The 16,718-nt window shown below is 40.9% G+C and overlaps 2 protein-coding genes across 2 annotated transcripts; one reads left to right on the top strand and one right to left on the bottom strand.

Moving 5' to 3' along the window:
• The first annotated feature begins 911 nt into the window (after nucleotides 1–911).
• sfr1 (SWI5-dependent homologous recombination repair protein 1) lies at nucleotides 912–2,706 on the top strand. Its single transcript, XM_024424907.2, has 3 exons — nucleotides 912–1,053; nucleotides 1,389–1,754; nucleotides 1,874–2,706. The coding sequence occupies exons 1-3, from the start codon at nucleotides 958–960 to the stop codon at nucleotides 2,063–2,065; spliced, it is 654 nt and encodes a 217-aa protein (XP_024280675.1). The 5' UTR covers nucleotides 912–957; the 3' UTR covers nucleotides 2,066–2,706.
• On the bottom strand, nucleotides 2,279–16,678 carry cfap43 (cilia and flagella associated protein 43). The gene is made up of 38 exons (XM_042323596.1): nucleotides 16,572–16,678; nucleotides 16,090–16,343; nucleotides 15,873–15,969; nucleotides 15,600–15,770; nucleotides 15,288–15,438; nucleotides 14,985–15,129; nucleotides 14,623–14,705; nucleotides 14,298–14,429; nucleotides 14,095–14,211; nucleotides 13,921–14,001; nucleotides 13,593–13,741; nucleotides 13,364–13,467; nucleotides 13,110–13,262; nucleotides 12,768–12,931; nucleotides 12,398–12,562; nucleotides 12,022–12,152; nucleotides 11,633–11,804; nucleotides 11,108–11,218; nucleotides 10,322–10,399; nucleotides 10,076–10,201; nucleotides 9,891–9,995; nucleotides 9,684–9,800; nucleotides 9,343–9,537; nucleotides 8,624–8,830; nucleotides 8,417–8,506; nucleotides 8,109–8,189; nucleotides 7,780–7,908; nucleotides 7,541–7,660; nucleotides 7,329–7,436; nucleotides 6,736–6,822; nucleotides 6,553–6,641; nucleotides 6,228–6,438; nucleotides 5,801–5,913; nucleotides 5,417–5,576; nucleotides 5,086–5,250; nucleotides 3,020–3,100; nucleotides 2,778–2,931; nucleotides 2,279–2,542 (listed from the first exon to the last, which is right to left on the bottom strand). The coding sequence occupies exons 1-38, from the start codon at nucleotides 16,652–16,654 to the stop codon at nucleotides 2,367–2,369; spliced, it is 5,055 nt and encodes a 1,684-aa protein (XP_042179530.1). The 5' UTR covers nucleotides 16,655–16,678; the 3' UTR covers nucleotides 2,279–2,366.
• Nucleotides 16,679–16,718: the final 40 nt, after the last annotated feature.

The raw sequence follows: 16,718 nt of genomic DNA, 5'->3' as shown, positions 1-16,718 counted from the left end.
CATGTAATTTTGTCTTTGAAACATTTAATTGAAATACTGTAGAATTCCTATGGAGTACGAACGGTGGCTTCAAATACTTTCAATGGCCAACACATAGCATGAGCAATCCAGGGATTATACACATTGATTCTTTCACCATTTATTTTTTCCCATAGGAATGGTTGAACAAAGCAGTTAGCTCATTTCCGTTTTTAGGACTACAGACTGGCTAACTCTTTTGAAAGACAATTAATACAATAAGGCATCGCAAAACTCTCACGAATTGAAAACCATATGTGGCCATATTTGAGATTAGGGAATAAATCCTTTAATAGGAAATTAAAATGTTTTTTGTTGAGTTTAACATAATTGCAACAAAATATTGAAGGCCTGGGCAACTAAAATAATCCGTGGGAAAAACAGACATGTTTTCAATTATTTTATTTCTTCAACACCACTGATTAAATAAAATAACGCAATATGGGTTGTTGATTTCTGTACTAAAGCAAAATTGATTTTCCAGTTGAAATATTCATAAATACATTGCCCTGAAACGAATTAAATCTGCTTTAGGATTGACATACTACAACTCCCACATTTATTTTCTGTAAGCAGGAAATATAGTCTAACTTTCAACCAATCAAAAGATTTCCCATTAGTTACCACAGCCACAAAGTCAAAATCGGCTATATCGTAAAAAATCATGGAAACAACAAGTGGCTTTTTGATGTTAATGTAAGGTTAGTGTTGTGTATAAATTACCAGTGTGGTTAACGTTAGTTTTAAAATCAGATTTTAAGAAAATAAATTGTAGAAATGGGCGGGGTTTATGACTGTGACTGTAATAATGACCAATAAAAGCTTGGAGGTTTGCATGAGCTTGTTGTTAGCAAGCTAACCCCGTGAAAAACTTTCGTGAGGCCAATTTGTAACCTACGCGTTGTGTTTATATGGATGTAGCTTGTTGTAATTAAAGAAATGGAGACCACACCGAAGACAACCAAATCAAAACCTGTGTACGGCACACCCTGTTATTTAAAATCAAGCTCATGTGAATCCAGTAGTGTGCAAAAGGTAAGGTAAGGACGGTCTACAGTACCAGAACCAGGCATGTTGCAATGTAATTTACAGTGAAATCTAGCTAGCTAAGTAGCTAAAATGACCTAACTAATATATGTAGCAGCCAGTAGCTAATCTAATTTGTTTCAAACCCATCTAATTGTGCTGAATACACACACAAAGATAGCTACAGTATAGTTAGATACCATTTCTTAACGTTTGTCAAACCCCTCTAACATGCATATTTAACGTACTGATGTTTTTCTACATGGATTTTCGTATTAAATAATGGGCCTCTGGCATGATTCTAGCTGTTCATTGTCATTCACAAGTGTCAAACGTTTTCTCAGCCAAAACAGCAGATGAGTTCTTCTCTGAAGGAACGACTGAAAAGATCAAAACGTTCCTTCACCTCTCCTGTTTCCGTGGCCAAACGTCTTAACATCGATGATGACCAACTTCCCTCAACAGCAGACAAAGAGACCGAGCATGGTGCCGAAACAGACAGACCGAAGAATATTGACATCAACAGAAATGAGATCACGCCCAGTGAATGTCCAGAGACTAGAAGGGCTGGGGTCCCTGGCCCCATGCCTGAATCAGCTCAACCCACTCCTATAGACTTGCTACAACTACGAGACCAATTGAAGAGAGAGGTTAAAGAAAGGACCGAGAGACTACGGCGACTGAAGATGGTTAAAATGTACAGAAGCAAGGTAACTGCTCAATGAAAATGCTAAATGACATGGCTGTAAAAAAAAAAAAAAAAAGTGGTATAATTGTTTGAATATTCAACCACTGTTTATTGTATTCCCCATCTCTCACTTCTCTCTAGAATGACCTGACACAGTTGAGAGTTTTGATTGACAAGTGGCGGAGTTGTAGTCAGGCTGCATTGTATGAGCTCCAGTCAGATCTCCCCATAGATGGCAGGAAAGCCAGCATCTCCCAGCTAATTGACCTCTTTGGTGTAGAGGACCGCATACTGCACTTTAACCGCACAGAAGAGGACTTCACCAATGCATAGACCCACATGCCTTCTGTTCATATTGTCACAAATCATATTAATTGCTTATCAGATTTGTCATGCAGATTTCCTGCCTTTGTTGAATAATCTAGATTCAATCTTATGTACTGGATGTTTTTCACCCTAAATTTACTATGATCCAGAAGTAATTTGAGTGAAAAAATAACATTAATTTGCCACTTCATCAGTTTAATTTCATACTGTTACCTACCATAGTAATTTATATTAGTTCTATATTTAAACATGAAAATCAATTTGACGTTTTGTTAATTTTTTAAAAATAAAGTGTTTCCTAAATGTGTCAGTTATGTTTTAGCTGAGCGAGAGCGGGGAAGGACTTCATCCTCATGCGTTCCACCTCTGCCCTGAGGGTAGCCACCTCCTCAGCCTGGGCCCTGGCTAGCTCCACCAGCTTCTTCCTCTGGATGATCTCCTGGTACCTCTCCTCTGCATCACTCTCATGGTTCTCCTCCATGGCTGAGCAGAGCAGCAAATAGCATCACAGTTCATTAGATGATTCAGTGGAAGTGTTATAGGAAATGAGACATCAAGGGGCAAGTTAGGGGTTAAAAACAACAACGCAATGGAACAATATCCACCACATGTACACAGTGATGCCAATAAAGATCCTGATAACATCACAGTTGAAGTAATGATGTACCTAAAATTGTGTAAACCTATACTGCAATGAAATGTATAATTATTACAGTACCTATGGCTTCACAGATGTGTCTCCTCTCAGCCACAGTCACTTGCATGTTGGTCAGCTGCTCATCCAGAGCAGAATTCTTCAATGCCTTCATTGCTGCCTGTCTGTTCAGCTGCTTGATCAACTTCTTACAGGTCAGCACATTCTTTTGGTGAGTCTGAAATACACAAGCATTTATAGCTGATATTTTAAGCACTTGAATAAATGTAATTGATATGAAATTATATTAACTCTGTTCACATTACCTTTTCCTGTAATGTTATGGTTTTCTCCAGAGTTGAAACCTGCTTTGATATGCGGTTGTCATGATCCGTCTCACTGAGATACTTGGGGCAAAAAAGCTTTGTTTAAATAATGATCTCTTAGTTTGTGTGGAAAAACATGCATATTTCATTTGACATAGATTGATTCTACATCCCCCGAACGATACAAGCTCTCACTGTCAAATGTCAGAACAAAAAAAGCAGGTTGATCATTTTATAGCTCAAAAATAGGTGGTGGTTCAGGGTATTTTTGATATGTCAATGGTTTCTGGCCATGTGGAAGAGGCAATGCAGGTATTTTACATTGTTACAGTGCAGACACTTTTTCAGCATAACCTATATTACAGCCAATGGGATGTCTTGTGGCCTATAGAGGGTTCATACTTGTACCTGCAACTTTGGTGTTGCTAGCATTTTGCTCAAACCAGCTGAGCTAACCAGACCACGGGTTTCTATTATCACATGTACACTACTGTTCAAAAGTTGGGTGTCACTTAAAAAAAGTTTGAAAGAAAAGTACTCTGTCTGTTTTGAAATAACATTGCTCAGAAATAGTGTAGACATTGTTAATGTTGTAAATGACTATTGTAGCTGGAAACGACAGATCTTTATTTTTGTACGCATATGTAGATATTCCATGGAGGCCCATTATCAGCAACCATCACTCCTGTGTTCCAATTGTATGTTGTAAAAATGCTAAACCTGGATTAGCTAACACAAGGCTAATTGATCATTAGAAAACCCTTTTGCAATTGTTAGCACAGCTGAAAACTGTTGTACCGATTTTAAAGGTCCAATAAAACTGGCCTCCTTTAGACTAGTTGAGTATCTTCAGCATCAGCATTTGTGGTTTTGATTACAGGCTGAAAATGGTCAGAAACAAAGACCTTCTGAAACTCGTCAGCCTATTCTTGTTCTGAGAAATGAAGGCTATTCCATGTGAGGAATTGCCACGAAACTGAAGATCTCGTACAACGCTGTGTACTACTCTCTTCACCAAACAGAGCAAACTGGCCCTAACCAGAATAGAAAGAGTGGGAGGCCCTGGTGCACAAGAGGACAAGTAAATTAGTGTATAGTTTGAGAAACGGATGCCTCACAAGTCATCAACTGGCAGCTTCATTAAATAGTACCCACAAAACACCAGTCTCAACGTCAACAATGAAGAGGTGACTCCAGGATGCTGGCCTAGGCAGAGTTCCTCTGGTCCAGTGTCTTATTTTGCCCATTTCCTTCATCTTTATTTTATTGGCCAGTCTGCTATGGCTTTTTATTTGCAACTCTGCCTAGAAGGCCAGCATTCTGGAGTCACCTCTTCATTGTTGACACTGGTGTTTTGCGGGTACTATTTAATGAAGCTGCCAGTTGAGGACTTGTGAGGCGTCTTTATCAAACTAGACACTAATGTACTTTGTTCTTTCGCTCAGTTGTGCACTGGGGCCTCCCACTCTTTCTATTCTGGTTAGAGCCGGTTTGCGCTGTTTCTTCTGAAGGGAGTAGTACACAGCGTTGTATGAGATCTTCAGTTTCTTGGCAATTTCTTGCATGGAATAGCCTTCATTCCTCAGAACAAAAATAGACTGACGAGTTTCAGGAGAAAGTTCTTTGTTTCTGGCCATTTTGAGCCTGTATTCGAACCCACAAATGCTGATGCTCAACTAGTCTAAGGCCAATTTTATTGCTTTAATCAGAACAGTTTTCAGCTGTTCCAACAATTTCAAAAGTGTTCTGATGATCAATTAGCCTTTTTTAAATTATAAACTTGGATTAGCTAACACAATGTGCTATTGGAACACAGGAGTGATGGTTGCTGATAATGTAGATATTCCATAAATCTGTTTCCAGCTACAATAGTCATTTACAACATTAACAATGCTTACACTATTTCTGATCAATTTGATTGTTTTCATGGACAAAAAAAATGTGCTTTTCTTAAAAGAAAAAAAAAAGGATATTTCTGTGGCAACTTTTGAACGGTAGTGTACTGTATGCCTTTGCAATTAACTATTGTTCCAGGGAGAACTGTCCCATGGTAAGCTTTAGTGTACCTCCTGCAGCTCCTGAGAGACGCGCAGCATCTGGATGTCCCTGGCTTTGTTGTTCAGGTCCTCCTTCTGCATCCTCATCCTCTTGTGCTCCCACTCCTGCTGGATGATGCCTTTACGGAAGTCCTTGCACTCCACCATGCTGGCTATCTTCTGCTCTCCCAGAGCCTGACAGAAGAGCACAGGTCAATACATAGCCTATGCATCTCATCGGTGGAGTTCCTCATGACCCATTTTTGCCCTGTTTGTCCCCATTTACAAATGTTTAACTTATGCTACAATGTTAGCATGATTCTGCTCACGTAAATGAATAAAGAATGTCTATGGGTCTCACTCTGATGGTCCCGTTGAGGTCCTCCACCACACTCTTATGGAGCAGCAGAGAGTCAGAGTAGTCCGCAATGAAGTCTCCGTTCTCCACCTCCACCTGGCCCTGCTTGATCAGGATCTGAACCATGATGTCCAGGCGGAAACGCATCTTCTCCTCTCGTAGCCTGGAGACATCAAGAGTTTAAAGACCATGCGCTATCAATGAGTCACTCCTGAATTAGCCTTGCGTGCCAAGCTTATTCGTGCTCAGACAGACAACTGTTAAGAAAGACTACACCTGTATAAAGTGTTCAAAAGAATCATGGGGTGGAAACATTTGTGTTTAGTGAAAAATGTACTGCGCTTTTAAGAATATAATTGATGTACTCTCACGGTATGACACTCTTACCCATTGATGTCATCCATGAGACTTTTCATTTCCAGTCTTGCACTCTCATCCTCATCGGTCCTCTTCTGCAGAAAGGCTTGCATTTCAGCCAGAGTCAAAGCCTTAACTTTCACCTGAGTAGGACAAGACACAAAAGATGACATTGAAATAACAAAGGGAAATGAACTAGAACTACTACAATGTTTAACAAAATGGGATAATTAACTGGATCCAATCTCTCATTCTCTGTTCCACATTCTTTGTGTCCTGTGTTACATAACACTTTAATAAGGCAGACTTACCCTGTAAGTAAAGTAAGTTTATATATTCTATGAAATATACTGTAGGTTTCAAGGTGCTGGAGAACATCAATGACAAGGAAATGCATGTACTGCCACTAACATTTCCTCAGACTACCTCACTTGTTCCGTGGCTGGTTTTCCATTACCTGCTGCTCACTCTCAACTTTGGCTCTGCGGGCCAGGCAGAACCTCTCCCACACAGACACGTCTAGGCTTTCAGGTATGTTCTCTGGAGCATCCAGCTCCTCCATGGCCTTCATCATCTGACAGAGACCCTCTGCTGCCACTGGGCCCGGTAGGGGCCGCTCTTTAAAGGGGCTGGTACTGTTGTCTGCCTGGGTCCTCATCCTCTGGACCCTGGGCAAGAGAGTACTGGGATGTTGCACCCTATTCTAAAAATCTGAATGGCAAAAACTATGTACTGTATGTATTGAAGATACTATGACCCCTTTCTCTTTTTTTATGCAGTACCTGGGTCTGCGCTTGTATAGCTTGTACAGCTGATCAACAACATGGCCTGGGACATCAAAGAACTCCTTCCTGAATCCCCTGTCGAGAAGCTAGGGATACACAATATGTCAGATAGTCCCCAAGAACAATAAGTGTCGGACAGTATCTGACATGAGATAGTAGACGTGCTACTGCCAGTCGTACTTTGTCCTCGGCCACAACATTGTCGTAGGTCTCCCGGAACATTTCTACATCCTCTTTGTGCTTCTTAAGCTCTTCTCCAATCTCATTCTGTCAGGAGAATAAGGTATGTTAAGTGATGGGAACGCAAAGAACAGGAAGTAACAAGAACAGTGTTGAAGGCAAACCAATTAAGATCCCACACATGTTGAAGCTTGTAAAACACAGTCTAAGACAGAGAAACAGGATAATATCTGACTGGAATGTGTAATAATATGGTTGTATATAATAGAGATAGGATAGCTAACATAAAATTATCTCTAAGCCAACCACAGGAGGCTGCTGAGGGGAGGACGGCTCATAATATTGTCTGGAATGGAATGGCATCCAACACATGGAAACTCACTCCGCTCCAGCCATTACCACAAACACCAACCTCCTGTGGACTCAACCATTGTAAATCCCTTCCCCATGAGAAAGATAGCCAATAGAGCATGAAGGCTGGTAGGAGGAGGTATAGGAGGATGTGCTCATTGTAAAGGCTGGAATACAATGAGCCCGTCCTCCTATAGCTCATCCCGCCAGCCTCCATTGGCATTAATATAACGACATCTCACCTTATGGACCCTGTTTTTTTCTAGCTTGAGGCTGAGTTCTCGCTCTCTATTGAGAACCTCCTCCTCTATCAGAATGGAGTGAACTAGATTTGTAATCTTCAGCTCTTCCTACAAAAGAACATAGCAAGAAAATAACAATGGCACATGGAATGTACTGTATATTTCTTTAATTAAATCTTGATCTGTGTGTGTGTGTGTGTGCTCTGTCTTACCTGGTATATAACCATCTCAGATTTCACCTTCCTCTCAAAGAGCTTGGTCAAGGTTTCATCAAACCCCTGAGTGGAGTCCATGATGGACGTCTGTAGTTTATTCATTTCAGCTTCCAGAGTCTGGAACAAGACAATGGCAACTGAACTTGTGTAGTAAATCAAGTCTGGGTCCTATTATGATGGTGTATTTCTTTTGAATACAACATTGAAAAGCAGATGTTTTCACACAAAAATCACACCTTTCTGTACTTCTCCTGTTCCTCGCTCAGTTCTTTGGCTTTCTTCTCATACTCTTTATAGATCTTTTTCTCTTCCTCTGTCCACTGAATGTCCGGTTTGTATACAATGAACTCAGGCTGAGGCACCTCCTGCATGTAGAAAAGTACAGGGTCAGAAAATACATTCAAACACATTCTCTACATTCTGTCATTCAAATACTTTTCTTCAGGACAATCACGTTTAATAAATGCTTATCATGTTAACGGTAGATGTATTAAATGTTAATTCATATTGGATATTAAATTCATATCCATATTTCAGATTTTTCATTTTTTGACCACCACCATACCACTCTCAAGATGTCCTCTTTTTTTAGCTCGAGTACTCCACCCATCATTTCATCCAGAGCTCGCTCTCTGATATTGTCACTCTAAGGAAAAGGAGAACCAGAATGTCTGTTTCAATGGGTACCCAAGCCAATAACATCAATTCACACTGTATTTTTACTAAGAAAACAGCTCAGTTTTCACAATTTATCGGTTAGTGATTAAGACCTTGCTTGGGTTAGTAATGGTTTATCGGCTGTTAGAATGACCCCTAAGAGTAAACATTTAATAAGTGGGAGATGGGAAAGGTAGGAAGGTAGTGATACAGTACCTTGGCCGTCTGCCGTCTTTGTTCCTCCTCTTTCTTCTTCAACTCCTCTTTTTTTCTCTGCTCTGGGGTGAGGTACTTTTCAAAATGAATCTGGAGACGGAGTCATAAGTCATAAATTATCATTTGATGTGCAGTAACTTGTGTTTTGGTGGAAATCTAAACCATTAAAGTAGGTCAATAACAAAAAAAAACAGCTTCAAGTCTAACCTCAGAGTCCTCCACAGACAGTGCCCTCTCTGGCCGCTCGTTGTCAGACAGACTGGGCTCCCACAGCTTCATCTTGTGGTCCAGCTCTGACATGATCTCCATGATGCGACGATTCTTATCTTTCACTCGGTTGATCTCCTGCTCCTTCTGCTTGTGCACCCCCTTAAAGTCTGTGTTAAAGGCTGTCTTCACTTTGTAGATGACATCCTAGTGTGTGAGTGAAGGTGAGAAGTCAAATGGAGAAGGAGGCTGTTATAGGCAATTAGGTGAAATAATTAGCTAAACTCAATTTGGTTATTTAATGCTAAACACTAATACTTTAATCATTAAAGGGCAATTCCACCACTTTTCAACCTCATATTCATTATCTCAAGCACAATACCAGTGTCTACATATGTGAAAACGGTGTGTTTATGTTTTGTAGTAAAAAAATATATTAAATGATTTTCAAACACTGAGATTCACGGTGACACGAGGAGCAAGAAAATACCCTGTCTTTGGCAAAAACAACTTGTTACAGGTTTTGCAATTCATGGATTTTTTTTATCATTTCAACCACAGATCATAGAAATGTGCTGTGTTCGCATATGTAGACACTTGTTATCGTGCTGGAGATAATGAATAAGAGGTTGAAAAGTGGTGGAATTGCCCTTTAAATGCTGAATATGTATACATTGGTTATTAAAATCCTAGTACATATTGTCAAACTGTTTGTTTACCTGTAGCAAAGTGATCTGGTTGATCTTCTGCTCTCTGATGTGCAGGTTGAACTGATTGTAGAGGTAGGGGTTTGAGCCTCCATACTGGGCACTGAGGCTACCTGTGAGGGAAGCACTCTCCATCTCACGGCCTTCCTCCTCCTCCTCTTCTTCCGTTGTGGTCTTGGTCTTCTTCTCTAGAATCTCCTGCTGGAGCTAGAGTGTTTTGGAAGAGGATGAGTGGCATGTAAAACAAAAAAAACATATCGCTTGGCACTATTGCCAATGAAGGTGTATAAAATTGGCAAAATCTCTAGCAATTGCACTGTGACTTAAGGGACATACAGCACGTTCTAACTCACATTACTGTCAGCCCGTTCAATCTTCCTCATACTCTCCACTCTATGAAGTTCATCCAGCTCCTGCTGTGTCCGCTCCTTCATGGGGTAGTTCTTCACCTCGTGTTCAGTGTGGAAGGCCTAAGGTAAAGTCAACAAAACACAGTCTCAAAAGATATCTGTTGCTGCACCTTTGAAAACCAACTCCATTTTGGTTGTGACTCAACTTACCTTGATAGCTTGCCCTTTGACCTTCATGGAATCCCAGCATTCTCTCTTAAGGACGTCACGCAGGTAGCACTTGGCTAGGTTCTCCAACTCAATCTCATTTCGGACCTGTAAGGGATAATAAGAATACTATCACAGTGTGTGTGTGTGTGTGTGTGTGTGTGTGTGTGTGTGTGTGTGTGTTTTACCCTGGTGACCTCCTGCTCCCCCTCGGCTTGCAGTCTCTTTTGCTCATCTACATCCAGGTTGTACTCCTGCTGCTCCAGCTTCTCCATGTCAGGCAGCGTCTCGTTCTCACGCATCATTGCCTGGATCTGGGGCCGACGACATGGTCAGATTAGCCATTAGCATTTTGATGATATTGTGTCTAATTTTACACTCACGCATGATTCATTAAGCAAAGTAAATAAAAAGAGGATTAGAGTTCTGCTTACTGTGTCACGCAGTTGTTTGACATTTTTCCTCAGGCTTTTCTTTGTCTGTGAAAACTGCTGGATCTCCTCATTGATAACCTGTGGACAGTATAATGGTAGTAGCAGGATGTGTGTATTGTCTGATGACAATTTGTTGTTCTGTTTTGTATCCCCATACTCAAAGCACGTCAGTGGATACATTTATCTGGACTACCTGAAAAACAGTACATTGTTTTGCCAGCATATCTTTCAACACTGACTTTCACCAGAACTGTTGTCATATATTTCACAATACATCAGCTATAACATTACACCCTACTAAATTCTTCTATACTCAACATGATGGGACTTGAATGGAATCAAACACATCACCACACAAATAATAAAGCAGGTAATGGCACAGTGGCTTAACGTTACCCAACTATGGCTGTTTCATGTTATCTAACTGTTATCTAACTGTGATCTACAATGTGCAAACCCACAACACAATGAATGCCACAGCTTTGATATCAGTTCAGTGTTATCTACAATCTCCGAAATGTTTATCTGCCTTTCTCCCAATCTGCGCCTGATCTTTTCACCCAGGAAGAATGTGCCAACAGCAACACAGCTGTTTTGTGAATCAGGTATTGAAGTATTTGTCACGGCCAACATCAATATTTCTACTATCAGTACTGGAGTGAAACTGAGTACCAAATCTATATTTAAATATGCAAGTCAGTAAAGAACAAATTCTTCTTGACAATGACGGCCTACAATGACGGACTAAAGCTCTTGTGCTGAAGTGACATCAGCAGTGTTACTGACAGCTTCCAGCTTGTTGTCCAGCCAGGTGGAGTCTGAGGCTGTGGCTGAGGGCAGGTTGGTGGAGCTCTCATCCTGTTCCGTCACATCAACTATCTGTCGCTTATCATTGGCCTAAAGACAGGAGGTGAGGACAAACAAATTAACTACATTTCATGTGTAAATATGAAACATCACATATCTGACTCCATAAGATTTGATGGATCTGAAATGATCTTCATTACACTGATGCAAAGGACAAACCCTATGTGAATAGCGTCAACTAGGATGTATTTAGCTGGCGCAGTGAGGCGTAAGTTAAGATGGAGGATGTAAAATCTATATGAATCACAGGAGGCTGCTGTGGGGAGAATGACTCATAATAATGGCTGGAACGGTGCAAGTAGAATGGCATCAAACACCTGGAAACCATGTGTTTGATGTATTTAACACCATTCCACTAATTCCGCTCCAGTTATTACCACCAGCCTGTTCTTCCCAATTAAGGTGCCAGCAACTTCCTGTGATGTGAATGGTAACCTTGGCTACCTCTTCTCTGTGTAGATCTGCTGACCCAGGAGGGGACAGGGCCTCTGGGTCCCAGTCAGCCATCCTACTGAGAATAGGGTTCTCTGATGTTATCACACTCTCCTGGTATTTGGCTATAGACTGGCTGTACTGTGTAGCTGCATTCGCTTTGCCAACACCTGCCATTTTCAGCCTTCATGGAAAACAGAAAAATACATAGACAGAATACAATGTCTTACAAATAAAAGTAGTCCAATGCATTATGAGAGAAAGGTTCTCCTTGTTATAGTAGAAATTGTGAAATGTTTTAGAATGATCTAATAATCTTTGAAATTCCACATCTACATGAACTACAGTGCTCTCTGGTGTTCAACGCTGCATTGCCTTCAGACTTGTCCCCGTTGACTTACCTTAGTCTTGTACAGACCATAGAGCCGTCTTTCAGGCCTGTAGTGATCATTGTCTGACTGTCTGAGGTAAAGGACACTGTCCTCACCCCTCCCAGCCAACACGAGTGGCACTGAATCTGAACATACCGGTCCTGTACATGACAATGACAACATACTCAGGTTAATAGCATTACGAGTGGTCATAACACAAAGATGTGTTTTCATCAATATTTTGTTCTCACAGATTTCCTCTTTTGAGATTCACTCTCTTAAGAACAATACTACATTTATAATACAATACTGTTTTTTTTTCTTCAGTATATTTCAAATTAGCTCTATAAAACTGCATGTTATGTTCAATGTAACATGCAAAGCCTGAAGTGAAACAAGGTCGTACCAGACTGGAGATCTCCCGGATGCGCAGCAGTCCGTCTTGGCCCACTGAGGCCAGCCAAGACTGGTGGGGCGACAGGAGGATGGAGGCGGGGCCCATAGGGTGACCCTCCACCTCCTTCTCTGGGGTCAACTGGACCACGTCCTGGTCAGAGGACCTTTCTGTGCTCTAGGAGACAGACATGGCACAGTGGTCACGTGTATTGTGTTGTGTTTAAGCAAATGTTATTGGTATTGTGTCAAATTTGGTCATACGTCATGACCAAATAAAAACTAAACAGCAAACCACCCATCATCAACAAATGTTCAGATGTTAGATATAAGATTTTTGGGGTTTTAAACATAAGTCAGACTGGTAATGCATGGGACCTTACCTCAGGTAGCTGGAATCTCTGGAGAGCTTTCCTCTTTTGGCAGTAGCCAAAGATCTTATTGGCTCCCAGGGCAGAGGAGCTGAGTGCGTGAGGGACCTCATATGTGCACCGCTGTAGGACATTATTGGAAAGACATCCTCTCAGGTCTGCACACACTCCTGCCCCTGCAAAGCAACAGCAGTACACAAATTCCATTCTATCTCAGTTCCAGCGTGTCAATACAGGAATTAAACAGAGACAGATGTGAAATAAAATGGAACAGTCCCAAAGTCAGGCAGGATGATTAACAACAGCTTCTTTCTGTGGACACACACACACACACACACACAGCCCAGTCAGTACCCGTAAGCTCCTGCACAGGCAGAGTGAGCAGTGTAAGCAGACTTCCCTCCCCTCGGCCTATGTCCTTCTCTCCAGCACACAGAGCCAGCAGTTTGACCTGCTTAATGTCCCGGCTATACTGAGTAGACAGGGACACGATGGCTCCTTTAGTACCTGGAGAGAACAACACTGCTTTAATCAAACATAATGGGTTGAAATGAGTTAAAGAAATACCAGGAGAAACATATATGGACTTTTGTGGAGCATTAATGTACCTGTGTATCCGATTACCTCAAATACTCTGGAAGCCCTTGCATTCAACACATATATATTTGCATCCGAGGCACCAGTGATAAGGAAGTTTCCTCCTTGATCAAAACTGTAAACCAAAAACAATATGAAATCCTATATTACTATTGAACATTGATAACTTTAAAAGGCTCATTTTACAATAAGAACAACCAAAACGCAAATAACAACAGTAAACCCATTGGAGATACTTGCAGTAGGTGGTCCACAGGAGTGTAGTAGAGGTGAACCCTGTGCACCAGACGAGGCTGTTGCTCCCTGGTCAGCTCAATGAACAGGACATGCCCCGACACTGTTCCCACGGCAACATATTGAGCAATCGGACAGCAGGCCAAACTGGTCACCTAGACACAATAGTAGTTGATTTATTTATTTATTTAAATTATTGTTCTATTGTCCATGAAGTTTACATGAGACTTTCACTTAAATACTGTAACAAGCACAATTCACAATTGACTATGCCTACTTACTGTATTATTTAGCATAGCTGCCCTAATACTATTGTAAATGAATGACTATTAACCTTTACTTGAAGAGATATAGAGCCGATGCAGAAGCCAGCATCTAGAGACCACAGCTGCAACTCTCCCGAGTCCCTCACTGACTGTAACGAGGAGAGAAACGGCAACATCATTATGAATGAGGATCCATTACAAAACATTTACATCAGTTAAACATGACATCAATGATCTCTTACCACACATAAGTTATTATCAGTATACAGGGAAGCTGCTGCCACAAAGTCTCCACTGAGAACGTCCAGGACTTTCACCACCTTCTCGCACTGGGATCGTTTATACCTGTAGATGCGTCCCTGGAAAAAAGCAAAAGCATACTATAACAAGAGCCTAGAAATAATAAAAATATGTATCCATAATACAGTACAATGTATGCACTCACTGTACTGGAAGCTAAGAGCAGTGTTTCATAGTCTGGCGAATATATTATGGTTGTGGCTGGTTCCTCCAATGTCCAAGTTTGTGTAACCTCCACTTGGTTCCCCTTAATTTTTAAGCAGCGTAGCACATTCTCCTGTAGAATAGAAAAGCCTATTTTAAACAATATAAATCTGGAATATGTTGTTGTTGGCTCTAAATAGGTGGATTAACAGACCAAATGGGAATGCATCTGGGTAAGTTAAACTCTAAGACCCAGACTTCATACTGCTGAATTCGCTGGATATCATGTATCCATCCTCTAATCAATGTGAAGAGCAGTTTGTTACCTTTCCTGACACAAATAGTCCATCCTTGTGCAGGGCTAAGCTCTGGAAGCTACCCTGCTGGAACCCAGGAATGTCATCTGCAGCTGAACAATAGTAAGCACACATATTTTATCATATTGATATGAACATGCAATATAACACTACACATATAATTGTGATCATTGACGTGATATGTCAGTGCACAATTTTTCTAACCAAGTAGATTCTTTTCGGCAATGTTTCTAAAATTGGTGACTGTCAGTACATTTTTGTTCCATGAACCTCAATATGAGTGTCTGACTGATACTCATCTGGAGTGAGAGCCAGTGCACAGCAGGTCCCCTAGGCCAGAGTAAAGAACGCTATGAGACAGCAGGGTGTACCTGAGGGGTTGAAGAGGACAGAGACAGCCAGAGAGTCTGGGTCAACCTGTAGCAGGTGGCCTTCCTGACAGCCCACATAGAGCTCTGATGAGGCAGTCCAGCAGATGGTGCTAGGTCTTAGCCTGGTCTTGATGCGCTCTTTGGGCTTTCAAAACAGGGATAGTGAACTTGTTTTGAGATTGAGAAGAGTACTACAATTGCACATTTTTGAATACATTTTTTTTACATAAGCTACTCACTACAGAGTGAGACAAAACCTGTGCAATTAGTTCCTGCAGTTGAGAGGTGTTAAGAAGACAGTACCACAAAGGTTTCTGCCTTGTCTTCTGCAAGCCCTGCGATGGCTGAGTTGGGCATCTGAGGTCCGAAGTAGGTGAGTATTCCAGTGGGGACATGAGAGGGGTTAATCTCCCTCTCAACCAGACAGCCATCAGTCGCAGGGAGATCTATCACACTGACAATTGACAATGTAATGAATAATACATTAATAACACATGAAATGTACCCATGAAATGTAATTTATAGTGAAGACATGGATAACATTTATTGTAGGTATCAATTGTGATTATTGAAATAACCAGCAACATTTATGTAGTTACAATTAACCTCAATTACCCTGGTTTCATTATATGAAAGCTGTCACTCTTCTCAATGGTCCAAACTGTAAGGGATGATGATGCACTCAAAGAGCAAATCTGGAGCCAGTTCATTGGGTTAAACACCAAAGAGGTGATGTCTTTTCCAGCTTGTGGTTGGTTACAAATTGGATCCCCAGTTTCCCAGTTCCTACAAAAAAGCATTGGTATTACCACAAATAGTGAGTGTACAAAACAGAGGTCATTTAAATGAATGTGGAAGGAGGATATCAAGTGGAGTGGTTTCAGTTACCATACTGTTATGGTGTGGTCTGGTATTGATGAGCAGCAGGCCAAATAAGGACCAGCATCACTTAGTGCCAGAGATGTGTAGTCTACATGGGCTGTTCCTGTAAATGAGAAAACACTTTAGTAATATTGCTAACTGGAGGAAGTATTTGAATAGCTAATGCAATGTATATAACTCTTTAATCATGTTAATAATGTCAGTGTTTCAGATAAAGACTTACCCTTCAGTTCATTCTTCAGAATAAGTTCAGGGTAGTTGTACACAAATATGGAGGGATTTAGTTTATGGTTGGAGAATGCAAGTGTCCTGCAATGTCCATTTGCTGTGAAGGCACCAATACCTCGACCAGGACACTGCAGCACACTTCTAATTTTCGTCTCTATATTCAGGAAAACGATGTAATTCCCACAAATGTAGCAGGCTGTTTTCTTGTCAACAAATTCAACATTTTGGCTTGTCAAACCCTGAGCCCACCTAAGAAACAAAACACACAGACGAAGAACCATTTTTTCTAAGAGTGCATTATAGTAGCTAACGTTAGCTAGTAACGTTAGTTACTGTAACGTTAACGTGAATATAGATACATTTATAGATACATTTATATAGTTTGCTATCTTACCATTTCGCTAACACACATAATTTTAGATGAACTAAGATACACCACGCATCACCAAATGAACAAACCAATGCATTTTAACTTACCTGACTTCTAAATTTCCCAATACATCCATTTCTGGAAATGTACTGAATAAACTGAGCTGTGCAAGACAACTAACAGCTAGCATGTAACACAGGAGCAAATGTTTGGTTTTGTTGTCTTGACAACTACAATTTCCCTTCCACACCCTC

The sequence above is a fragment of the Oncorhynchus tshawytscha genome, linkage group LG06 (assembly GCF_018296145.1).
Source record: "Oncorhynchus tshawytscha isolate Ot180627B linkage group LG06, Otsh_v2.0, whole genome shotgun sequence".
Lineage (NCBI taxonomy): Eukaryota > Metazoa > Chordata > Actinopteri > Salmoniformes > Salmonidae > Oncorhynchus > Oncorhynchus tshawytscha.
Note: the sequence above shows the minus strand (reverse complement) of the source record. Positions and strands in the feature narration are given on the sequence as shown.

Excerpts from the sequence above, each read along its gene's own strand:
- sfr1 (XM_024424907.2), top strand. The coding sequence starts at position 958 with ATGGAGACCACACCGAAGACAACCAAATCAAAACCTGTGTACGGCACA. Across the intron at positions 1,054-1,388 it reads AATCCAGTAGTGTGCAAAAG|CCAAAACAGCAGATGAGTTC; the intron begins GTAAGGTAAGGA and ends ACGTTTTCTCAG. Across the intron at positions 1,755-1,873 it reads TTAAAATGTACAGAAGCAAG|AATGACCTGACACAGTTGAG; the intron begins GTAACTGCTCAA and ends ACTTCTCTCTAG.
- cfap43 (XM_042323596.1), bottom strand. The coding sequence starts at position 16,654 with ATGCTAGCTGTTAGTTGTCTTGCACAGCTCAGTTTATTCAGTACATTT. Across the intron at positions 16,344-16,571 it reads TTGGGAAATTTAGAAGTCAG|GTGGGCTCAGGGTTTGACAA; the intron begins GTAAGTTAAAAT and ends TTTGTTTCTTAG. Across the intron at positions 9,801-9,890 it reads TCAAAGGGCAAGCTATCAAG|GCCTTCCACACTGAACACGA; the intron begins GTAAGTTGAGTC and ends ACTTTACCTTAG.